The sequence below is a fragment of the Mercenaria mercenaria genome, chromosome 11 (genome assembly GCF_021730395.1).
Source record: "Mercenaria mercenaria strain notata chromosome 11, MADL_Memer_1, whole genome shotgun sequence".
Classification (NCBI taxonomy): domain Eukaryota; kingdom Metazoa; phylum Mollusca; class Bivalvia; order Venerida; family Veneridae; genus Mercenaria; species Mercenaria mercenaria.
In genome coordinates this window covers 9,371,623-9,398,784 of record NC_069371.1, presented here as the reverse complement: position 1 = coordinate 9,398,784, position 27,162 = coordinate 9,371,623, and the positions used below count along the sequence as shown (strand labels likewise).

Here is a 27,162-nt window from a genome sequence, read left to right as displayed (position 1 = left end):
CCTGAAAATTTCAGCTGTATTTCTGATCATTTTTCCACTTAAAGGTCTTTTACAGTTGTAATTTCAAAATACAGGTCTTTTACAGACGTTTTACAGCTGTAAAACAGGTCCTTTTTTCGTACAGGCAGACTAACAATGTTCTAGTAATTAATCAGTAAGACGTCAGTAGACGCTTGATGTTTACGGTTGACAAAAGCGTTTCGCTTACTGCTTTGAACGTTGAATAAAAATGTAAATGAGCGTTTGATAATAAGAATTTAGTGCTAAATGCATTTTCTACGAAGAAAAAAACAGATAGATACAATATTTTCAATGCGAAACGATTTTCATCACGCTTCCATAACTGAAATTTATTATATATACTTATATTTGAGTTGAAGATGTCATTCTTCCACATTGGTGCAGTGGTTAGTGAATTCGCCTTGAAAACCAAAGGTCGGGAGATCGATCCTCAGCAGATGCATTTATTTATTGTTTTTTATTTTATTTTTATTTATTTATAATGAGTTTTAAAAGCATTGTAAAAAATGAAGTCATTCATGGGAAATTTAACAAGGTTTTGTTAGTGATGTCAGGTTCCAAAGTACTGTCTGTAGATAAAACTTACTTTTAAAAAAGTTTTGGGATCAAAATATACAGGCATTAAACTGTGAAAAGCACATAATGCTCTTCTCCCCGTTCACATATATTTCATCCACAAGCTTAAAAATCACTGACCAGAGTTTATTACTAGGAAAAAAAACCTATTGCCTATGAATTATCAAACATCAAAAAGGCTCCTACTACCATTCCTATTATACGAGGAATCTTTCCAAATATATGCCACACTTAATTTACCCATCATACAAAACTTTTTTACTATGATAAATCAATTACGTAAAGTAAGAATTGACTTTTAAGATCGATCGTAGAAATTAAGCGGTGTGCTGTAACCATGGAAACGGCTACTGAAGCTGGTAATCGAGGAAACTCGAAAATTTTCTTTTGTCATATTTCAAAAAGTAATGGTATTAGAAACTTTATTTTTTCGTATTTTCATTAAGTTATAAATACCTATTGTTTGCAGTGATTATATTCTAAATATCTTATTAAATTTCTTTAATGTCGTCACCACGTGCAATTTCAGTAAAAAACACGTGCATTCAGTTGTGAACTAACAAAGTGCATTTTTTTAATCAGAAAATGTTTTCTGGACTTAATTACAACTATTGCTGATTTTTGGCTTGAAAATGTTATATAATACGCATGCAATTAAAATTCTAAAAATTTTGATACGTCAGTCTACAAAATCGCTCAGGTATGGCCAGTAATTCAAATACAAATAGTAATACTGATAAAATGAATACACAAAGTGGTCAAAATAGTCAAGGCCAGGGTCAGCAGATGCTTCAGACGCAGGGTAATGGTAATGGTAGCTATATCATGCCTTCACTTTTTCAAGTACCGCCTTATATGATGAGTCCTGGGTCACCAGTTATGAACCAGTCACAGAATCAGAACATTGGAACGCCTATAAACGCTGACGTCTTACAAAATTTGAGCAATATGATGTCCAAGTTACAAACTATTGAATCCAAACTAGGAAAACTGGATCTAATTCAATTGTCTGTGCAGGAACTAACTAGTAGACTGAACTCAATGGATACAAAAATCAGCGAAATAGAGGCCAGTCATAAATTTATCAGTGCACAGTACGATGATATTTCGAAGGCTACTGTCACGAAAAAATCTGTAATCGAAACGTTACAGTCGAAGGTTGAAGCATTGGGTGCGGAGAATTCAGCATTAAGGACAGAAAAGGAGCATATCAGGGAAGATGTCATTGACTTAAAATGCCGTTCAATGCGTGACAACCTGATGTTTTACGGAATTTCGGAGGGTTCTAATCTTCGCTTACCGTCAAAGTTTAATCAAGATGGAAATTCAGGCACTTCCGGCGGTGAGTGGTCCGTGAATAGTGCTGGCGATACGGGTGATATCCAACAGTCAGACAACATTCAATCAATGCAAGAAAGCCAGTCAATGAGTGAAGCTTTACAAAGTGCACACAGGGTATTGTATTCAGATGTTTGTAGGAGGGAGCCAGTATTTGAATATGATAATTGTGAAGAAAAAGTGCATTACTTTTGTGCAAAAGTATTAAAAATTCCTGATGTTGAAAACAAAGTGCTTATTGATCGCGCTCATAGGGTTGGAAATCCAGTTTCCGGCAAAGTTAGACCCATAGTTGTAAAATTCAAGGATACAGCATCAAAAATGGTTGTTAAAAATGCACTGAAAAATGTTAACCTAAAGGGTACTAGCTTCAACGTAGGCGAACAATATCCACAGGAAGTACAGCAGCGGAGACGCGACTTAATCCCGGTGATGATCGAAGCCAGGAAACAGAACAAAAAAGCAGTCCTTGTTCGTGATAAGCTATTTATTAACAATAAACTGTATGTCCCATCGCAAAATGTCCCGCAAAATACCCCCATGACGCCGCCCGTGATATCCGTATAAACTCTAGTTAGGATGACTGTGAAAAGTATGAACTCAGCTTCTTATCATGGAACATTGAAGGTTTAACATGTTTAGATGACGAAGACTTTTTAAACTTTGTATACGAATTTGATTTCATTTTTTGAGTGAAACGTGGCAGCGCACACACGAAAGCTTTAAACTCGAAGGATACGAATCTATTTCGGTTCCTAGGCCTGAATCTTTACGTGGTACTAGTAAAAGAGGGCACGGGGGAGTTTGTCTTTTATTCAATGATTCTTTGAAAGATGGAATTCAGGTTATGGATATAGACAGCTATGGAGTAATTTGGATAAAACTTTTAAAAACTTTTTTTGGAAATGATGACGATATTTATCTTTGCTTTATGTACATTCCTCCAAGTAACTCTGTATATTTTTATTCTCATGATGTAGGATTTTTTGAACTTCTTGAAACAAATGTCAGAAAATACTCTTGTATGGGTTCCGTTGGCATAATGGGAGACTTGAACTCGCGATGCGGAGATAAATGTGACATTTTAGAGTCTCCGGACATTTATGAACGCTATATACACACCGTTGATAATGAATTACCCGCTTATGACCTTGATATGTTACCCGTGAGAAGTTCTCTCGATAAAACTGTTAATTCATCAGGTATTAAGCTAATAGATCTATGCTTGTGCTCTGATCTAAAAATTGTTAACGGTAGACTTGGTCAGGATTACGGAGTTGGTAATTTTACCTATAAGTAAGTAAGTAAGTAAGTAAATTGTTTATTATTGTGACATGTGCATAAACAATTTCATCATAACACATAATTATATATACAACATGATAGCACCCGGCCCAATGGACCTATAAGTCACCAAATCAAATAATCAGTATGTACAAAAAGCCATATCAAAACATGAAACATAATAATCATGGTTTAAGTAAGTACGGAATGAAAGGATTCTGGTTCATGTGAAAATCTAGTGGATGGACTACGATTCAATAAAATAAACATAGATAGGATAAATATATACATCAATTGTATAGCATATACAACATTGATATCTTTCTTGTTTACGTAATTATATCAGCTCTAGCGATCAGTGTTAAGAATATATGTGGTTCCTTCTGCAAAGATATGCCTTAACAATATATTTGGACACTTTTCGTGGAAATTTTACAATCAAGTGTGCGAGTCTTTGCTCATTCGTTAAGTTAGCGAGAGAATTGTCTGTCAGTAAATTTTCAAATAGTTCATGTCTAATAGAATTATATAAGCTGCACTCTAATAAGAAATGTGTCTCTGTTTCAATGGACCCGGATTCACAAAGTGTACAAAGCCTATATGTCAACTACCGGTAACAGTGTTATAGATTACGCATTGATGCCGTATCGATTATTTCCCATTATAAGTAATTTTGTAGTACATGATATGTTTTCATTTTCTTCACATGCACCTATACAAATTGATTTGTACTGTTATCGCAAAAAGCATGAAAACAGTATTGAGTCTGTGACTGTAAAAAAATTAAAGTGGGAGAATAGTCTTAATGACACTTTTAGAGAATATATAACTTCTGATTTGCCAAATATTGAAATGATTGTAAATAATGTTATTGAAAATAATTTAAGCATAGATAGTGGTATTGATTCTATATCTAACATATTGCACAAAAATGCATATGATACTTATGGTGTTACGAAAGTTATTAGAACTTATAAATATAGAAGAAAATATAAAAGTGAATGGTTTGACCAGAATTGCGAGCAAGCAAGAAATAACTTTGTAAATGCAAATAGATTATATGCAAATAGTAGATCTATGTTAAATAGAGAAAATTTAGTTACAAATAGACGTTTATATAGACTAGCCAAAAGGCGGGCTAAGACAAAATTTCATCTAGCCCAGAAAAACAAAATGCATAATTTATCAAAACATTCTCCAAAATTATTTTGGAATGAAATAAGAAAATTTAAGAATAAGGACTCTAAATGTAAAATCCCTAAAGATGCACTTTTCAGCCATTTTAAGAACTTATTTAATGATGAAGATGTATTTGTTGACGATGATGTTGAGCAATTTATAAACAGAGATGACTTAGTTTATAATCAAGTTGAAATGCTTGACTCAGAAATTACAACAGCTGAGGTGTCTAAAGCTATTTCTTCTCTAAATAGAAACAAAAGTGGAGGCTATGATCTACTTTTACCTGAGATATTTATTGAAAGCAATAATTTATTATCACCAACTTTGTGTAGACTTTTTAATCATATTTTTACTAGTGGTATTTATCCGATTTCATGGACTAAAGCAATTATAGTCCCAGTTCCTAAGAAGGGAGATCCTAGAGATGCAAATAATTATAGAGGAATATCTCTGACAAGTATTTTCTCAAAAATATTTTCGATAATCCTTGATAATAGATTACGTCAGTGGTCTGATATGAATGATACACTAACAGATAACCAATTTGGGTTTAGAAAAGGTAAAAGCACCGTTGACTGTATTTTTGTACTTAACTCTATTATTGATAGGGTTGTTAAGAGAGAAAAAAAGAAGTTGTACACCGCATTCGTAGATTTCCGTAAGGCCTTTGATTTAACATATAGAAATGGTATTTGGTTTAAGTTAGTAGATATGGGTGTGTCTTGTAAAATTCTTAAAATTCTTAGAAGTATGTATGAAAGTGTAAAATTATGTGTAAAGGTCAATGGTTCCTTAACGGAATTTTTTGATAGCTATATGGGCTTAAAGCAGGGAGAGCCATTATCTCCCTTTCTATTCATAATGTTTGTCAATGATATGCAAGAATACTTAGCTGATGACAACATTGATGCATTTAGTATAGACGAAATACAAATATATTTGTTATTATTTGCTGATGATACTGCTTTATTTTCGTATTCTGAGGAAGGCTTACAAATATTGTTAGATAGATTATATAATTACTGCAGTAAATGGGGTATAGAAGTAAATGCAGATAAAACAGTTGTTATGGTTTTTAGACAGGGTAATAGGCCAACTAATGTATCGTTGAAATATAATAATAAATTTTTGAAACAAGTTAAAACTTTTACATATCTTGGTGTTACTTTGTCATGTAATGGTAGTTTCTATCAGGCTCAAAAGGCATTATCTACGCAGGCATTAAAAGCTCTTTTTTCTCTAAACTCACTTTTTGATAACGTTAGTTTAAATGTTTCTGATAAGATAAAACTTTTCAATTCTATTATGTTACCGATATTGTGTTACGGATCTGAGATATGGGGTTTCCATAAGTCTCCAGACATAGAACGTATATACCTAAAGTTTCTTAAACAAATTCTTGGTGTTAAGCAGCAAACATGTAGCAGTGCAGTGTATGGAGAATTTGGTGTATTTCCTATGTATGTAATACGTAAAATTAGAATTATAAAGTACTGGTACAAAATTATGAATATGCCTAATACATTAATGCACAAATTAATGATGGCACAAGGACATAATAATACATTGTTAAATAGCTGGTCAGTTAATGTGAGAAACTTATTAAATGAACTTGGATTTTCCTTTTTGTGGAATTATGATAGAATATCTGAATCAAATATTAATACAGTAGTTCAGAGGATCTATGACCAGTATTTACAGCAATGGTTGGCTGAACTTGATTCATCTACTAACCTGGATTATTATAAACAATTTAAGTTAAATTTTGTTCAAGAAAAATATTTAAGCATAATAAATAATGATGCTCATAGAAACGCTTTAGCAAGATTAAGATGTTCGTCTCATAATTTAGAGATAGAAGAAGGTCGTTATAGAAATGTTGTTAGATCTGAAAGAGTATGTAGTCGATGTAATTTGAATCAAGTTGAATCAGAGTTTCATTTTCTGTTAGTTTGTCCTTTATACAGAGATCTGAGATCACGTCTTTTGAACAGATATTATTATACATGGCCAAATATGATGAAATTTAGAAAACTGATGTCTACATCAAAAAAGTCTGTTCTAGTGAAGCTCGCGAAGTTTGTTTACCTTGCAATGAGGGCTAGAAATGATAATGTTTGATGTACTTAATTTATATATATATTATATACTGTAAAGTTATTTTACTGTATTATATGATGCAGTTTAATTGTTTTTAATGAATTTAAGTTAATGTGTTTAATACGGTACATACATTTGTATATTTCTTATTTTCATGCTATGACTAGTATTGCCACGTTTGTAAAAATTGTCATGCTTTTCAATCTACTTTTGTTAAGCAAACCGCCAAATGATAGTTTTTGGCGAAAAACATGTATATATGTTTATGCCAATAAATATTTTGACTTGACTTGAGTCTAACATCATTTTATATATTAATGCAGCGGATTGCATGCCATATAAGCTATTAATTCGCTTCCTTATTCAATACATATGGACAATGAAGTTAATTAATAATGCGTTAAATATCGGCTGGGAATATTTAATAGATATTATATGAAAAACAACAATTGTTGGAAACGTGTGGATAAATTGTTTTTGTGACATTGCCTTTTGTTAGCTGTCAGTATTATATAGATACGCTTAACATATTATAATGCATGCATAAAATTGTTCCCTTTTTCGTTGATATGTTTACTATTACTGTTACGAAATCAAATATTTTAGATTTGATACTTCAATTGTTTTAATTATTAACCATATTACCGGACTTTTCTTTATAATTCAGCTGAACCATTATGGGAGTAAACGAGGTCTTCTAGAGTAATGGCTTCCAGTGTGTGTAGAGCGGTTCTACCAAAGTGATGCTAATGTACATGTAGAAAGAATGTACGATGAAATTTGCGAAATAATAATAATGTTTTGCGTATTTCTTATTTTCGGGGTGGGTCACTTATTGTTACTCTCTTGAAATCTCGTATTATGCAATACACTTTCCGGAGATATCATCAGCACTGGTATGTTATCAAGTCCTATATATTTTGTATAGAGACCGGATGGAAAAATAAAAGGAAAATACGATGTTTTTGAAAGAGTATGTCTGTATTTCTTTCATGCACATTTGTAGTAGCAATATACATCCTCTGCATGCGGTTACGAAGTAAATACATATGTTAAAGTGACAGTTTGCAAAAGGATGATCAGTAAATGTTATCTTTATACATTTTCATTCCGACTCCATTGCTTCAATAAGTCGCATATTTCTAGATATGTTATATACAAAACACTTTACAGTTTATTGACAAATTGAAAAACAAACTGAAATCCAAATGATCGTTTTACGATGATGACTTACATTCTAAACATTAAAAAAACATACGATATACCATCATCTCGTTTTAAAAAGCAAACAGAACGTAAGTAGGACTATGTGTAAGGACGAATTTCAAGTGTTAATTAGTAACTGCGGATGGCCAAACCCCGGATCCCGCCACCCCACGCAATACCACTTACTCAAATTGAGCAATTTGAATAAATCCTAGACGTCTCAGTGCTAGGATTTATTCTTCATTCTAACACGACCAGCAAATAACCTACATACATGTAGAGCAAAATCTATCTCGGGTTATCTGCAATAAACCACTCGCGTGCAATGACGTCATCCGATTCAGGTGCGTAGCACGGTCGTAAAAAGTGGTTACCATATTTTCTAACATTGTTGATACTAGAATGTCGTGTTAGAATCGAAATAATAAGTTCCCAAGTGTGATTTATCGTAGAATAACCCGAGTTTTTCGTTCTTATGCAAAACAATATACCACTCAGGCCTACGGCCTTCTTGATATATTCTTACGCATAAGAACTCAGAACTCGGGTTATTCTACGATAAACCACGTTTGGGAACTCATTATTTCTTAATTGCAACTTTTTCGGCGACGCCGTCTAAATTCGTTTTCGTTACCTATGCCACGTGACTTCAGTTAGCAAATCAAACTACTTGATAACGCATTATAGATAACTTATCAAAATGGAAGATTTATGCAACACTCTGCCTGATTGGACGAGAGTGTCAATTTCTTTCACTCTGTTGATTGTGCTACGCTGAGTGAAATGTAGACAAAGCGTTTATCCTAAACGACGCTGTTCACAGTTTTAAAGATAACTTTGGCTCAGTATATTTAGCAAGAATATTGATATATCTCAAAATGATAAGTAAGTTTAATAAATATGATATAAACCTGTTCAAATACCAACATATATCAAATTAAAGAAAGAGCTGAATACGGTCTGCGTATCACATGAATAAGGGTGTGATAAGAGCCTTTTATGTAGAGAAGTGCTTTTTAAAAGATTTTCCTTGTTACAATTGTCGTCTGTATATGAAAAAGTTTCTTGCTTTTGTGACTTATTCAATTTGCATATTAAAATGAGTACTTGTTTGTTTTGATATATTTGTTATAAATTATTTAACTGATTTATTATAGATGAATATCTTTCTTTAGTATGGTATGCAAATATTGAACTCAGTTGAAATCTGTTTTATTATATATATGCTTTATAATGACTGAATCTCATTATACTGAAATGAAGGTACGCTGCATACAGTTTATCTATGTGATATGACTACGGTCAAACTTTGCTTATGAAACAGAAATATGGAAATAATTACAATTGTATGTTTTGCTTGACCTTCACTTTTTTATAGGTGTGACGTCATTGTCCAAAGATTCATGAATAGCGAATATGCATTTGTTAAAGCGGGATCAGTTGGCCTATTTTAGAAATAAATAAAAAATAATAAATAAAAAAATCCTTTAATTAATTTTTTCTCATGTATTCTAATCAAACTTGATTTGTAGCATCTTTATTAGGCCCGCAACCAACTTTGTTCAGCTGGGACATTTAACCCCTTTTAGGGGCTGCTAGAGCTAAAACTAGATATGCCTTTATACAGCGTCTCATGAACAGCTTGGTGGATCTTTGTCATACTTGGTCTGGAGCATCATTATAAGGTCCTCTTCCAAATTAATTTATATAGGAACTTGGGACCTATTAGGGACCACTATAGCTAAAAGTAGATATGCCTTTCTTCGCATTAACCACTAAAATGTAATGGATTTTTATCAAACTCAATGTGTAACAATATCGTAAGGTCTCCTGCTATTTTGTTACAAATGGGGGTAGGGACCAATTTAGCTAAAAATATAAACACGTTTAATGACCTATTCTCATGAACCGCTTCATGAATCTTCATCAAACTACTGCTGTAATTATTCGTCTAATGATAAACCAAACAAAATTGCAACCCTACGAAACCTTTGCGAAACATTAAAAGAGAACCATTTAAATTGTTAAAGTGCGGTGTTTAGTTTTGCAAAATGTTAGATGAAAGATGAATGTCAGATGAAAAATTCATAAACTTCTTTCCTTATTACAATTCGCCGACCATCATTTTTAAAGATATTTCTTGTTACGACTGTTCCGGTACTTATCAATGTGCACACTATATTAGAATCAATTTGCTTTGAGTGAAAATACCGAAATGGTACAAGGTCACATTCTTCATTTGTTTCATATAAACAATTAAATCTTGAAACTTTTTCAGACATTTTCAGTGCTTTAAAGCATTTCAATGATATAAAAACACATATATAGCCATTAAATATAACATATCTTCTCACCAAAAATGAAAAAATATATATATTGAGATGCTAGGTTATATATATTAAAGAAACATTATATGTCTGAAAAACATCACCATCTGAAAATACTTCCATGAAATTTGTCATTTAGCGATAATCCGTATACATGTAGACATGGAAATTCACAGTGAAAGTGATCTAGATCTTTTCTCAATACAATAAGCAATACAGCTAAGCAAAAGCTATATAACTGTCACATCCTTATCTGACTCATATTGTCCCTGCGCAATTAGTGGGGACCGATGCGCTATACTAACTGCCAAATGCTAAATAAGAAGTTGTTGATGCTAAATGTCAAAAGCTTAATGTTAATGTCACATACTTTATGCTAAATTCTACGTACAAAATACTATATGCCGTATACAAAATGCTAAATGTCATAAAAACTCTACATGCAGGCACAGGAAAACATTGCAGCAATTACAAGGCAGAGACTGAAGCACTCATGAAGGCCTTCTCAATGGTTGAAGACTCGGCAGAAGAAAGCTCCTCAGTCGTCTTTCTCACATATGCACTGTCTTTTATGGAAGTTCTGATCAACAATAAAGCTCCGCACTAGCCAGGAGAATACAGAGCCTGAGTATAACCTGCAAAGTAGCACTTCAGTGGATTACATCCATAGTGGACTTGCAGGCAATGAAGAGGCAGACAAACTGGCTAAGCTAGACAGCTCAGTCAGAACAACCAACAAAACCTGTGAGTTACAAGAAAAAAGTCACCATCATCAAGGCACTAACGAGACCAAGGATAGAGGAAGATGCTTTTCATCTCCTTGATCGGTTTGAACAAGTGATGTTGGTCAGGCTTCGCTCGGGGCACAACAAGCTCAATGCTCACATGTACAAGAAATACAGACTGGCACCATCGCCAACTTGTTTATATGGTAAGGAAGATCAGACTGCGGAACATATACTTCGGAGATGTAAAAAGGCATGACCATGGGCGAGCTGCGACTTGGCCGATAGATACAACAATGCACCAGAAACTGTATGGAGGCATTGAGGATCTGCGGCAAACCACAAGTTTCATCAAGGCTACTGGTCTGACAATGTAGTTGCGAACGAGAAGAAGAAGACAAAAACAAATTCTTTTTGTCAAATTATAAATGGTAATTCTCAAATTATCAGTCTTTGTGATCTTTATATCTTCAATTAATGAATGTAACTTTCACTCATTTGGAAAAAACTAGATGTCCTGCCTGTCTAATTTAAAGCAATAACGTTGAAGATGTTACAGGGACGTGGAACCGAAACATGTTGCTGTAAAATGTTTCTTATATAATAGACTAAGATATGTTACAGATACAAAGTTATGTAACGAAGGCAATGATTTTGTAACTGATATATTCAGCTCTTTATTTCAATGGAAACTTAGCAATGAGCATTTTGACATTTATTGTTTTAACAAAAATAAAAGCATTTATCATTGACAATTACCGTTCGAAAGCCAATATTTGATATTCATCAGTCGTAAATAGCATTTTTATTTTGCATTAACATTTTTGCAGTTACCATTGCGCATTGATCTTCAATAGGCATATCGCATTTGGTTTGTTGCATTTTATATAAAGTATTTGGCATTTTGCATTAAGTGATTGGCATTTAGCATTAAGTATTTGGTGTATATCATTAAGTTATTGGCATTTTGCATTAAATAATTGTCATTTAACATTCGGCTATATTCATGGTGCACCGGCCTTCAATACATATCAAATGCCAAATGCCATATCCTTTGTGCTAAATGCCTATAATGATTGCCAAATGACAAATGCTACTCGTCAAATGCTTTAACTTTGTGAGTAAATGATCTGTATCCCTTACACTAATGACTGTTACTTTTAATCATGTGAAAACATATGAAGTTCTATCAGCCTGATTTGAAGCAATAACATGTTCTGAGGGTTAAAAATGATATGATCGAAACTTTTCACTCTAAAATGTTAAGAAATATTTTTAATAGTGACAAAGTTATGTTACAAAGGTCAATGACTATTTACAGGATGCATTTATACACTGATATTCAGCTCTTTACCTGAATAAGTACTTAGCAATACGCATTTGGCATTTATTGTTTCGTATTTGCAATTAACAATTATCATTTATTGTTTGACAATTACCATTTCACAGGCAATATTTGACATTAAGCATACAGCAAATAGCACTTTGCAATAACTTTCATTTAGCATTTGGCAATTAGCATGGCACACTGGCTTTCCTTAGCCTTCCATAGTACTTAACAAATGTCATTTCGTTTTCAAAACATTTTGCATAAGGTGTTTGGCATTTAGTATTGTTATCTGATATTTAGCAATTGACACATGGTGCACCAGGTTTCCCCAGGTTTCCATATAAACATGTTCATTATCATCACTTTGGTAGAACCGTTCTACACACACTGGAAGTCTTTAGGCATAGTTTCCATTACTGTACTGCTAAACTATGGAGAGAAGTCCGGTAATATGATTAATTATTAAAGTGATAGAAGTATGAAATCTAAAATACTTGAATTCGTAACAGTAATAGTAAAGATATCAACGAAAATGAGAACAATTTTATGCATGAGTTTATATGTTAAGCGTATCTATACAATACTGACAGGTAACGATGTCACAAAAAAAAAACAACATAATTTATTCACATGTTTTCCAACAATTATTTTGATAAACTTTTTTTAATATCATATATGTTAAATATTCCAAGCCGAGATTCAACGAGTTATTCCCTAACTTCATTGTCCATGTATATTGAAAAAGAAAGCGAATGAATAGCTTATATGGCATGCAGTCCGCTGCATTAATATATATACCAAAGATTTTATTCGCATAATATATGAAATGGTGTCAAACGGACGTATCAAAACGTTTAGAATTTTAATTGCATGCGTATTATAAAAAATTTCAAGCCAAAAATCAGCAATAGTTGTAATTAAGTCCAGGAAACATTTTCTGATTAAAAGAGGCACATTGTTGGTTCACAACTGAATGCACGTGCTAGTACCTAAAATTGCACGTGCTGACGACAATAAAGAAATTTAGTAAGATATTTAGAATAAAATCACTGCAAACAATAGGTATTCATAACTTAATAAAAATATGAAAAAAAAACAAGTTTCTAATACCATTACTTTTTCAAATATGACAAAAGAAAGTTTTCGCGTTTCCACGATTACCAGCTTCTGTAGCCGTTTCCATGGTTACGGCACATCGCTAAATTTCTACGACCTCATTCAAAACCTCTATTTGTTGCCGAACTGTATTCTTATATAGGTGAAACAAGAAATATCTTTAAAAATGATAGTCGGCGAATTGTAATAAGGAAAGAAGTTTATGAATTTTTCATCTAACATTCATCTTTCATCTAACATTTTGCAAAACTAAACACCGCACTTTAACAATTTAAATGGTTCTCTTTTAATTTTTCGCAAAGGTTTCGTAGGGTTGCAATTTTGTTTCGTTTATCCTTAGACGAATAATTACAGCAGTAGTTTGATGAAGATTCATGAAGCGGTTCATGAGAAGAGGTCATTAAACGTGTTTATATTTTTAGCTAAATTGGTCCCTATCCCCATTTGTAACAAAATAGCAGGAGACTTTACGATATTGTTACACATCGAGTTTGATAAAAAATCCATTACATTTTAGTGGTTAATGCGAAGAAAGGCATATCTACTTTTAGCTATAGTGGTCCCTAATAGGGCCCAAGTTCCTATATAAATAAATTTGGAAATGGACCTTATAATGATGCTCCAGACCAAGTATGACAAAGATCCACCAAGCTGTTCATGAGACGCTGTATAAAGGCATTTCTAGTTTTAGCTCTAGCAGCCCTTAAAAGGGGTTAAATGTCCCAGCTGAACAAAGTTGGCTGCGGGCCTAATAAAGATGCTACAAATCAAGTTTGATTAGAATACATGAGAAAAAATCAATTAAAGGATTTTTTTATTTATCATTTTTATTTATTTCTAAAATAGGCCAACTGATCCCGCTTTAACAAATGCATATTCGCTATTCATGAATCTTTGGACAATGACGTCACACCTATAAAAAAGTGAAGGTCAAGCAAAACATACAATTGTAATTATTTCAATATTTCTGTTTCACAAGCAAAGTTTGACCGTAGTCATATCACACAGATAAACTGTATGCAGCGTACCTTCATTTCAGTGAAATGAGATTCAGTCATTATATAGCATATACTAATAAACTTTAATAATGTGGCAGTTGACCTGAATGCAATCGACACTGTTTATTGTCCAATACAGGTAAATCCAATAATTGCTTTGCAATAGATCTATGACGGATTATCTTTGAACACCCCTGGACTTATTGGACTCAACTGCCACATTATCAAAGTTTATTAGTATATAATAAAATAGATTTCAACTGAGTTCAATATTTGCATACCATACTAAAGAAAGATATTCATATATAATTAATCAGTTAAATAATTTATAACAAATATATCAAAGCAAACAATTACTCATTTTCATATGCAATCTGAATTAGTCACAAAAGCAAGAAACCTTTTCATATACAGACGACAATTGTAACAAGAAAAATCTTTTAAAAAGCACTTCTCTACATAAAAGACTCTTATCACACCCTTATTCATGTGATACGCAGACCGTATTCAGCTCTTTCTTTAACTTGATATATGTTGGTATTTGAACAGGTTTTTATCATGTTTATTAAACTTACTTATCATTTTGAGATATATCAATATTCTTGCTAAATATACTGAGCCAAAGTTAGCTTTAAAACTGTGAACAGCGTCATTTAGGATAAACGCTTTGTCTACATTTCACTCAGCGTAGCACAGTCAACAGAGTGAAAGAAATTGACACTCTCGTCCAATCAGGCAGAGTGTTGCATAAATCTTCCATTTTCATAAATTATCTATAATGCGTTATCAAGAAGTTTGATTTGCTAACTGAAGTCACGTGGCATAGGTAACGAAAACGAATTTAGACGGCGTCGCCGAAAAAATTTGTATGTTGGGTAAATTAAAATCCTTACGGAGGGCTCGTACACACGAAAGCTTCTTCAGATATATTCTATGCCAGTAGTGCTAAAAGATTAACCATGAAAATGTCATAGACTGTTAACTTAGTAGTTCAGTAAATAAAACAGAAGTTTTCGAGAATTTCGGCAAACAGTGATTTTCTCTGGGTAAAATTCTCATCACTAACTTTTAAAGATGGCTAGTCTTTTGGATTTTAAACAAGCTTTGTACATGTAAATGATTTTTATTCTCCCATAACAGACGTCTATCATAGCAGTATTTTTGCCGTAATTAAAGTTGGACACATTCTTCCTTCTAAAAAGAACCGTAACTTTCTTTAGTTCGTATATAGCATATTTGTAGTTTTCGCATGTCAAGATTTAATCTTAATGCATTCTAAGACATTCATTCAGAAACCATGAATTATCATCAATTCTTAAAATTTTAATAGAATCTAGACCTTAATGAACATAAACTTCCTAAAACGGATTCCAGATAATTTCAGCAGCACTCCTTTAATTTTCAAGGGGCACTGGTGACTTTTTCAATGGAGCTCTGCCTTCTAGGTAGCACCTAAGTTCATATTAACTATTATTGTTCCTTCTCAAGGGAAGGAACACTTATGGTGAACATGTCACACTTGACTGAGCATGTAATGGATACAAGGGTAACGTCAAAGGAATCCGAATTCCCGTAGGGCGCCGCCATCTTGGACTCAGGCATATTCATTACAAATAGGTTACAAGTTTAGCTTTTAAAAAAGCTAGAAAGTGGCTCGCTTAGCTCTTGTTCTAACAGGGCAGTTATGAAGCACAGTGATATGCCAGTGAAAATTATAGGATCTGTGATGCCTGGATAGGTCAGTGGTAGAACGTTTTTTTTGGGGTACACAGGTTATGTGTTCAATGCCTGAACGTGAGCATTTTACCAGAAATTCCCTTGCTTTTTGCTTAGCATTAAAAAGAAAACCAACTTCCTTCGATGGATATCATATAGCGTAATATAAGTACGTTTTTTTTTTCTGTTTTTCTTGCGTTTTTGCGGGAACCTCCAGTGTAGAGAGTTGCAAAAACCGAAAAATTTAACGAGAAGAGCCGAAAAGGAAGGAAGGGAAAAAACGAAAAATTAAACAAGAAGAACCGAAAAGGAACGAAGGGTACTGTTTTCTATGTTGATAACGCCTTTAAATTTTGCCTTATTACTATTTCAGATCTTGTCTACATATTTCTGAGGCGTATATTCATTCATTTTTTCCAGAAAAGGAGCAATCTGAATCTTTCTGCATAATTTCAACAACTACAATAAGGGACAGGCAATCGATGCATTTTCTACTTGCATAGATTGGTCCTTTGCGTGTCATTGAGCTTCTTTGTGTTCATTAATATAAGATAGTTGCGGCCTATGTGGATTACATGACTTTTTCGTAAACCAGCTTTCGATTGGTCACTTTTTGTAAGCCTGCTTTCGATTGGACACTTCTCGTAAAGGAAACGCTATTTTGTTTTCTTGGTTGCTGGCTTGCATTTGTAATGAAAGTAAAAAGCTGAGAGCCAGGTTTAGGAGACGTTCTGCCTTTTAGGTAGATTTAATAGTAAAATCCTATCGTAATACTGACTCGTCGAGACGAGCCAGCATAATGCAGTAATTCGGTCAAAAATGTGCTTCCGTGGTGTAGTCGAAAGAAGTCCCTAATAAATAGATCCTAATTTTTCCATTTTTCGCGCATTTGCGCGTAAATCGGGGGCCAAATGGACATTATTTCACCCGTGGAATGAATTTTACATAAAATAGGACACTTTTCATGCTAATATTCGCATGTTTTTGAGTTGTTTACTTGAAAACGAAAGTAGGGTGTTTATTCTGCGGACCGCTTTCTGAAATTCGGCAATATGAGGGTACCTGACTTCAGTTGACTTGCATTTCACTGCATACTATTCAACACCCCTTTTTCTTTTCGTTTTCTTGAAGCAAATGTATGGATATCTTGTGGAAAATAGGTCTACGACGGAGTGAAAATCTAGAAACTGTGACAAAATTGTTCTGAAGTAGCTGAATTTTATATGAAACAAAGAACAATTTCTTTTATTGGTATATAGCCAATAGCCTCTTGGGAGAAGACCTCTATAAGCTAGGCTTTCGGTCGTATCCCTTTTCAAATTGATTGTATCGTTGTTAATGTTAATATCTCTGTTGTAATCATATCAATTTGTTTGAAATAAAATATCTTTAAACTAATAGCCTCTAGGTTTGACGGTATTAAAACCATTTCTTCTTTGAGTCATATTAAATTGTCAAAGTCTACTGTGTTTTATTTTACTTTTCAATTCTTTCACTTGTTGCCAGACCATATAATCCAAATGCTATTGAAAACACAGAAAAAAAAAACAATATGTCGACCATAATGCCTTTTTTACCCCTGAAAAAAAATGAACTATATAGTGTCAGGAACTACATTCGAGTGGACCACGGAGGAATACAGGCGCATTACTCCCGTCATACCTCTAGCCCAATATGTGTTTACGCATAATCAACAGAACAAGAAGACACAATAATAAAGTTTAAATCATGTAACTCCTCAAATGAATATATCAAAGTAAAGAATCGAGATTAATGAAATGAATATGCATCATCTAAAAATAGACTGCCGCCAAAAAAATTTACGTAATGAAATTGTCCCTGGTCACGTGACTTTTTAGTTTCTAACGTTTCAGATTGGCAGGTGCTTTCTTTTGCGTACTTTTTTACCCTTCCCGATTTGTTTTTCGAATCGTAAATGCATGTATGAAATTTCTTTGTGTTAAGTGTGCAGGTACTCGCTGATGTAGTCGCGTGATGAAAAATCCGGAATTGAAATACAGACTGCAAGACAAATGCTTCCAAATAGCATAATATATATTTTTCTCGTATGTTAGCGGAAACACGCATACAGGTTCTATTTATTGTCCAAAACAAGGACATCGTTGGTGAAACAGACGCGAATAAATACTGTCATTCCTTTATTGAATAGGCGTAAAGTAGTGTTTTGGTGAATAGTGGAACACTTTTATATCAAGTTTTGCGACTAGGCGGCCAGTACATAATTCAGATGCATGTTGGATTAAACAATATTTCAACTATTCAGGATTGTAAATGCATATTTGTAGGTATAAACTCGTGTGCATAGACTGATAATGAAACATTTAGAAGCGGTTCTGACACGAATTTCCATCGCAATTCCAAAATAATGGGCATATTTAGACTGAATGCTTTGTCTTTTGCTTTGACCAGCTGTGTTTTTGGTGAAAATACGTTTTAATTTCAAGCGTTAATGTCTGTTTAATTTATTATGTGTTGCAGAGACATTTATCATACATTGAAAAATATATACAACAAGACTATTTATTTCAAATAGCCAAAGAAAAACATAAAAATACATAGATCTACTACCGACAGCTTCCAAAAAATTGAAAAAAAAAACACGAAAGTGAACGCCTAGTTTTTGGCGACTTCCGTTTGGGCGTACGGAGTCTATACACTGTGTACCTATGTGTACATTGAATCTGGCCCTTCTTTCCTATCATATATAGCCTATAGACATAATACTGAGTAGATCTCTAGATCTATATTTCTTTTATCAATTGTGTTCATATCATTTATAAATAAATAATAAAATCAGAGAAACTCCCCAAGCTACACTAATAGGATAAGACAGTACATCCAGTTGGGCTATCCAAACTGAACATTTCAAACCTAGATCTAAATTATAAATAGATCTAATAAACAAAAATAACTTACAGTCTTGGCCAAGCGGAAACATACATGTGTATGAATTATGATGTAATAAATATGACGTCACGTTTTTCTTTTTTACTATCGCTGTGTCCTTGGTTTATACCAGCTGCCCTCGATAGTATTCATTCATAATTGTGTCCACTTTTAAGTTCATTCTATCTTACATCTGTCTACAATTATGAAACTCATTACATGTAAAATGTGCTGCAGAGAATGCCATTTTACGAAAGATCCAAAAAATATCTTAACAGATCTAGATCTATATAGTAGATCTAATAGTAATTTAATAGAATACTGTGATATGTAGAGTCTATAGAGCTAGTAGAATCTAGTTGTTTCAGTTTCCTATAATTCTTTAATAGAATGGTTTTGCATATGATTATATGTTTCATTATAGAATCTATTGTAAATGTATGAATTGTATGCTAAAATGAAACGTAAAGATAGATCTATAGCCTAGGCCTATACGTTTTCTGATTCCAAAAGCGAAGCATAGTAGGCTAAATTTGGTGCCAACATGCATTGATATGCTATTAATTGGACTGGATGAATGTTAATGTAAATATTGTGAAATAAGAATATCAACAGGCTACATGGTTACATTCGTTTCTTGGATAGTGTCAATACAGCAGATGGTATTAAGTTTTCTAGTGTCTGAAACAAGGCTAAAATATTTTTGTAAGGTGGTATTAGCAAACCTTGCACCTGAAATAGAGAAACTGGTAGCCGACAGATGGATGGACTATCATTTGTTTATACAGTTTAATCAACAACACTCACCCCCCCCCCCCCCACCCCACCCCACCGACTTGTTTATTTTCAAGAAAAACTAACAAAAATATATGTATAATAATTTCAACTGTTACTACCCATTCAAGTAGAAACTAAAATTAAAGAACTGCACTTAAAAGAAACTAAATTTTATAGACCAATACTCCCCCCTGTTTTATTTTCAAGAGCAACTAAAAAATATAGATAGTAATTTCAACTGTTATTGCCCATACAACTGGGAACTTGAATTAAAGAATAGCACAGTCTTCACTTAAAAGAAACTAAATTTTATAGACCAACACTCCCCGCTGTTTTATTTTCAAGAGCAACTAAAAAATATAGATAGTAATTTCAACTGTTATTGCCCATACAACTGGGAACTTGAATCAAAGAATAGCACAGTCTGCACTTAAAAGAAACTAAATTTTATAGACCAACACTCCCCGCTGTTTTATTTTCGAGAGCAACTAAAAAATATAGATAGTAATTTCAACTGTTATTGCCCATACAACTGGGAACTTAAATTAAAGAATAGCACAGTCTTCACTAAAAGAAACTAAACAATATTGATATAATTTTTATTTTATTAAAATATTCCATTATCCTTTGTTTGTGTCTTCTCCTTAGTCAGTGATGTCTGGTGTGCTGATTGCATTTTGAATGTGTGGCATTAGAGTGCCGAGTGTTTCAGCTGAGTAAAACATGTTTAAGGCACCACTACATTTTCACAAGGAATGTATAATGTCATATATTCTTTGGGGTTTTTTTCCAGCACATGCTGAACCGAAAGATAGTGTCTGTAGTGCTGGCTAAGGATGCATGACACCTTATTTTACTTTATTTTCATTTTCCTATTAAATTAATACCTTAAAATATATAAAACTCACTACCTTAGGACTGCTACTTTAAATATTAATATCAATGCCTTAAAATGTATTCAGATCGCTGTCTGTAAACTGACACCTTTAAAATTCTTGAATATTATAGTGAATACTGAATTGATAGAACTGTTAATTCTGAATTAATTTTGTATTATAATATTATCGGATTGTGGTGGTGCTTGATGCATTAGTTGTAGTGCTCATATATTATGCTTACTTCATTTGAACATTCGGATGCGGTGACTATGTGTTTACATTTACACTTTTCTGCGTGCCAGTTCATTCATTTCATTATTACGGCTTGATGTTACAAAATTCATTAATACAGGGTTAGGGTCCCTGTCTATAATGGCCACGCCAACCTAAGCAAATACAAACATGATTACAAACCCAAACATACAAAGCGTAGATTCTATGTGAAGTTTCATTCTAAGACATGGTCAAAACTAAATCCAGAGTTATGGGATCTTGTATGTTAACTTGTTTTTTGATCTTTTGAATTTCAAAAATAATATCTGCATTAATTTCACAGATATTCAAAGAATCTATTCGGGACGGACGGAAGCGAACGGACGGACAAAGTTATTCCTATAGTATATAGCAACCGAAACGCTGTTTGGTGGGTATAAACTAATCAAAGTGGCATTATGCTCACTTACTGCACATAGTGTGTTTTTGGTGAATGTTATATAAAAGCAATTTTCGGTTGCTGTGTATTTAAATGTGTTAAATTAACGATAATGCCGTATAAGTATTTGAAATTGATGCTTTAGAAATAAAGAAACCGGACTAATACAATAATAGTTCTTTTCTCCAATCTTATACGAAGTGATCTCCCTTACCTATATGTAGAGATTTCTGAAGTTGGAGGGAAGCAACTCCTGCGTGCAGTTTGACTTTTCTTAAAAATACTGCCCCAGTCAAAATAAGAAAAGTCATATTTTGAAAGTTATTATTTCGTACTGGTAAAAGGAAGAGTTTGGTATTTTGGGTTAAAAGCTATAATTTCCACGATTCTTATTACATACACATCTATTTCAGCTAGATTTTTTCTTGAAAAAATGCGCATAATTCCACTTTAAACATCTATGCATTTCTGCATCATATAACGTAGTACCTACAGTTCAAAAGAGTAATATGATCGGAAAAGCGTGACAATAATCTTACATGAAGGACCAATATAATAACATATTTTTCGCATGCTTTTGGATAAAAATATGTGAGCAGCAAACAGTTCCTCATTTTAGTTGTATTAGAATAAATTGCTAAAAGGTGACCAAGAACCATTTCTGTCATTTTGTGGGTTTCGTTTATACTCTCATTATTGCTTCAATAAAAAAAAGAAACTACTATTGAAAAAAAGGCATGCCCACTTCACTGCTCCATTTGAATGGAAGTGGCAACTGATATGTAATATCTAGGTAAATATTTAGTCAATTTTTATAACCTATATGTAATGGACCGGACAGGGAAAATCCCTATTGACCTTTGACCTCAGAGTCTGACCTTGATCTTTCAGATAGAGGTCTGGGTCTTTTGCAAGACAAGTGGTCTCATTCTGAAATTTTTTAATGAAAACAAAAATAATAAAGTCCCTTAATGGATGGCTGAGTTATGGACTGCACAGGGAAAAAACTACTGACATTTGAGTTAGAGGTTTTGGTGTTGGGTATGAAACATCATCTCATTATTGGGAACATTTGTGTCTAGTAATATTAAAATCCTTTGATGTATGAAAGAATTATGAGCTGGACAGGAAAAATCTATTGCCGTTTAACCTTTGAATGTGACCTTGACGGATGACAAAGTTACAAACCGGAATCGAATCGAAATAACTTAGGACGGATGCTGCAATTACTATATACCGCCCACGAGGGGGCGGGGGCATAAATACATGTAAAACATCCATGTTAAAAGAGTCTAAAAAAGATTTTTATGAAATTTGTAATTAACTCCCTATAAGATGAAAGTATTAAAATGTAGTATATGTGTTTATATTTCAAAGGTATACTGATACGTATTCAACAGCTATTTCCCCTTGAATTGATGAAATATAATAACTAAATATAACTATGAGGGCAAAACTGATTAAAAGATACCAACTGTTCATTTCTTGACTGTTGAGGAGAAATACATTCCAGGCTAAACACTTTAACCAATTAACATAACTGAAAAATTAGCAGAATACCGAAAAGAAAGTCCCGTGCTGTAAATAACTTAACGTTGAGCAATACGCGAATGAAACTGATTTTTTTTTTAATTGAGATTTTGTTTACATTTTTCCTTACCACAACAAAATATTTTCGTGTACACATTTATTGATATGGAATAAATGAGAACATGTATTGACTCTCCTTGGGCTGATCAACAAACTGATCACAGGATTTGAAGCTTCAGAATTAATTTATCTTCAGTCTGCCTTGGATAACGGGGAGGTGAACTTATATTTCCTCTTGATGAAAAAGATATAACTATCCGAACAAGTTTACAAATGCTTTTTGATAAAGACTGTTAAGTACATCATTCAAGATTATATTAGAATTCAAAACAGTTAATGCCTAACATTAATCAGGTGTGAAGTGAATTTTTAGCTCACCCGAGCACGAAGTGCTCAAAGGTGAGCCTTTGTGATCGCCCTGTGTCCGTCGTCCGTCCGTCGTCCGTCCGTCCGTCCGTCCGTCGTCAACAATTTGACTGTTAACACTCTAGAGGTCACAATTTTGGCCCAATCTTAATAAAACTTGGTCAGAATGTTACCCTCAATAAAATCTTGGACGAGTTCGATATTGGGTCATCTAGGCTCAAAAACTAGGTCACCAGGTCAAATCAAAGGAAAAGCTTGTTAACACGCTAGAGGTCCCAATTTTGGTTCAATCTTAATGACACTTGGTCAGAATGTTACCCTCAATAAAATCTTGGACGAGATTGATATTGGGTCATCTGGGGTCAAAAACTAGGTCACCAGGTCAGATCAAAGGAAAAGCTTTTTAACACTCTAGAGGTCATAATTTCGGCCCAATCTTAATGAAACTTGGTCAGAATATTACTTTCAATAAAATCTTGGACGACCTATATTTTGGGTTATCTGGGATCAAAAACTAGGTCACCTGGTTAAATCAAGGAAACATTTTTAACACTGTAGAGGCCACATTTATTACTGTATCTTCATGAATTTTGGTCTGAATGTTAATCTTGATGGTCTCAAGGTCCAGGTTGAATCTGGGTCATGTAGCATCTAAAACTAGGTCACCAGGTCAAATCAAAGAAAAGCTAGTTAACACTGTAGAGGCCACATTTATGACCATATCTTAATGAAACTTGGTCAGAATGTTGATCTTGTTAATCTATAGGTCAAGTTCAAATCTGGGTCAGGTGGGATCAAAAACTAGGCCACAAGATCAAATCAAAGGAAAAGCTTGTTAACACTCTAGAGGCCACATTTATGACTGTACCTTCATGAAACTTGGTCAGACTGTTCATTTTGATGATCTTTAGGTCAGTTTCGAATCTGGGTCATGTGGGGTCAAAAACTAGGGCACCGGGTCAAATCAAAGGAAAAGCTAGTTAACACTTTAGAGATCACATTTATGACCATATCTTTATGAAACTTGGTCAGAATGTTAATCTTGGTGATCTTTATGTCAATAGTTCAGTTGAGCGATACAGGGCCTTCATGGCCCTCTTGTTTGTCAACGTGATATGGTTACCCGAAACCCGCATGACTGCCACTGATGGCGATTTTACTCATTGAGGAAACGCTGAATAAAGCATGCGTACTATTTGATCTTACGTTATATATGATCTTAGATAGCTTTTCAATGAAATGCTAAGTCATCTGTCCCAAAATTCATTATTAATGCCTTTATTTTTGTTTTCCATAGATTTGCTGAAGGATCTCTAGCATTTAGTTTTCTCGCTACAGACACACAGTCGATCTATCTTCCTGAAGTCAAATCTCAAAAATGCAGAGGGAATAAGTTGCGTCAAAATATGAGCTGACATGTATAAGTTCGTATAATTAAACATGATTTATGATTCTAATCTATAAACATGGGGCAGGAGGAGAGAGAGGTGTGGAGAAAGGCGGGCGCAGTGGTTCTGCACGATGTGGTAAATGTAATAAATAATGTCGTTTGCCTGCAGTGTTTCCAATTGACCTTATACGATAAGACATAGCCTTATACGATAAGACTATTTAATGAATGCGTTCTTATCTCTCTATTAATAATCACCATCTAATAGTAGTTTTGAAGACACGTTGTATTGTGTCATAATTTCTACTGGAAATATGCTAAAAACGTTTTGTATCATTCTTTCTTTTCGTTTTCTCGTCGCCAGTGATTATGGAACAAGCGCAGACCTTCTACAGAGTATTTCCAAACGCTTGGACAACCTAGAATCAAAGCTCCGGCAGCAAGCATACAATAATGCCGATCTACGAAAGACTGTGACAGACGTTCAAGAGGAGAACCAACAACTTAAAAACCAGATCAATGTTCTTCAGGCACGCGACCAAGCACATGAGAACGAAATAGACGATCTCCAAAAGCAAGTGAAAGTATTGGTTGCACGTGACCAGGAACGCAGTAACGAAATAAAAGAACTCCTCACTTATACCACACAGCTTACAAGGAAAGATGGACCTGCGATTCAAAAGGATGATAACAAAGATGACATCAAACAACTGGAAAAACAGATTACAGGTTCATAATGTTGTTTGAAACTTGTACATAAAATTTTTTTTTGTTTATTCAAATAGTCTGCTGCACCTATTGCCTATCCATTAAATGTTAATTGCAAATAATGTAATAGTACATACATGTATCTTCCACACAGAGATATTTTGCTGGTACGGATATTCTGCGGAAAGTTATCATCAGTATCTAACTCGCAAACTACTCAGTTTATCATCCTAACCTTAAGATTATTGAACATAGCCTCACTTTTATGGACACTGGTTATAGACAATTATTATTTAGGGGGCCTTTCTCATATCTTATCGTATCTCGTCCTTTGCAATTAAAGTCTTCTTCCTCAGAATCTAACCAGTTGCCTCGCGGAGATATAGACACTATACGGTCCCTTTCTTGTTCTCTGTTTCAGAACGTAGTTCTAGGCAAAGTGTGAGGCACATATACCGACGAGAAAATGAATTGAATGTTGCTTTCTTCTCTGCTCTGGGTAACCATCTACATCATCTCGGTGCCAGTCAAAATGTCGTATTCGACCGTGTCATAACCAACTTGGGCAATGCTTACAACAACCACGCAGGGGACTTCAGAGCACCTGTTGCCGGAACTTACGTGTTTTCCGTCACGCTAATGGCCTATTCAACACATACCACACATTACAATCTTGTTCAAAACGGCACAACTGTGGCCAATATTTATGTCCGTGGTTTAGAATCGCCATACGCAAGTTCAAGTATGACAGCAGTTCTTCAACTGAAGCAAGGGGAGGATGTCGCCATCAGGAACGTTGACACAGATCAGTCTCTGCATGGTTCTTATTACAGCACATTTTCTGGTTTTCTTCTAAATCAAGATTATTCGAGTTCTGCTATAGTTGGGAAATAAACATTACTGCATTTACGAAAACCAAAGTTTTAATACAATATTCTGTTGCAATAATAAAATGTATCTATTTATCTAGAGTATTTTCATATATCTACCATTTTTGTATTTGGTATATCTACCGGCATTGTATTTGATATTTCTATGGTGTTTATATTTGATCTATCTCTACCGTCATTGTATTTGATATATCTTACGTCTTTGTATTTGATACATCTACCGCCTATATATAATATCTATTTTCCAAGGATACCAGAATTCAGATGCATTTTGGGCTTCATTGACCAATGTCTAGAACAGTGTTACTAAAACAGAACTATTTTTTTAGTTACTAACTTCAGTTAGGAATGAGACTTTACACTAAACTTGGTACTTATCTATCTAGCACAGAGACCAATGTTCAGTTATATTTTGCTTGCTTGGAATATGTTATTGTTACACATGTACTTATAATATAAAATGTGACTTACTTTATAACTTCTGTAAGAAACGGGGTATTTTTACTAAAATTTAGTAAACTGTTTCAGCTAAATAAGGAATAAGACAATGGGACCAAACTGGCATCCGTTTTAAAAATGTTTTTGTAGGCAGAGAAAGCTTTTTTCAATGGAGAAACATTTATCCCATTTCACTGAATTTGCTTGTTGTTGTTATTATTATTATTACTATTATTTAAAAAATGAATTCGTAGCTGCCCTTGGATAGGTGTTCGGTGCCAGTACCAGACAACTTGTCGGAAACCACATGAAAAGATGTCTTTTAAATAGGAGTTCAATTGCTGCCAGGATTTCAGTTCATTCAATTCGTAACTAACTATCACATTCTTCTTCTGTCAAAAACGCAGATATATGTTACAAGCATGTGTGGAGAGCGCAAAAATCTGTGTTTGCCAGAAATTGAATATTACCCATAACTTTATTTGCTATGGCATATATGCATTAAGACATGGGACGTCGGGTATTGTTCAGAGATACATCTGTTCAAGATGACAAACCTAAGTTCAGTGACTTTTATCTCTATTGTTGGAAAAATGAGCAGTGTTCTATCAATAATGTAAGAATGCTTATTCGGATACGTACTTACA

General features: G+C 33.8%; 2 protein-coding genes across 2 annotated transcripts in view; one reads left to right on the top strand and one right to left on the bottom strand.

The window, feature by feature from the left end:
- The window catches only part of LOC123532300 (uncharacterized), a 31,441-nt gene extending 12,516 nt beyond the window's left edge, over nt 1-18,925 (bottom strand). Inside the window, exon 1 of the mRNA XM_045313704.2 lies at nt 18,857-18,925. The gene's annotated coding sequence lies outside the window, so the exon portion shown is untranslated. The remainder of the gene's footprint in view (nt 1-18,856) is intronic.
- Nucleotides 18,926-24,719: 5,794 nt separating this feature from the next.
- Nucleotides 24,720-26,152, top strand: LOC123532568 (uncharacterized). The gene is made up of 2 exons (XM_045314024.2): nt 24,720-25,208; nt 25,609-26,152. The coding sequence occupies exons 1-2, from the start codon at nt 24,794-24,796 to the stop codon at nt 26,079-26,081; spliced, it is 888 nt and encodes a 295-aa protein (XP_045169959.2). The 5' UTR covers nt 24,720-24,793; the 3' UTR covers nt 26,082-26,152.
- Nucleotides 26,153-27,162: the final 1,010 nt, after the last annotated feature.

Excerpts from the sequence above, each read along its gene's own strand:
- LOC123532568 (XM_045314024.2), top strand. The coding sequence starts at position 24,794 with ATGCTAAAAACGTTTTGTATCATTCTTTCTTTTCGTTTTCTCGTCGCC. Across the intron at positions 25,209-25,608 it reads ACTGGAAAAACAGATTACAG|AACGTAGTTCTAGGCAAAGT; the intron begins GTTCATAATGTT and ends TCTCTGTTTCAG.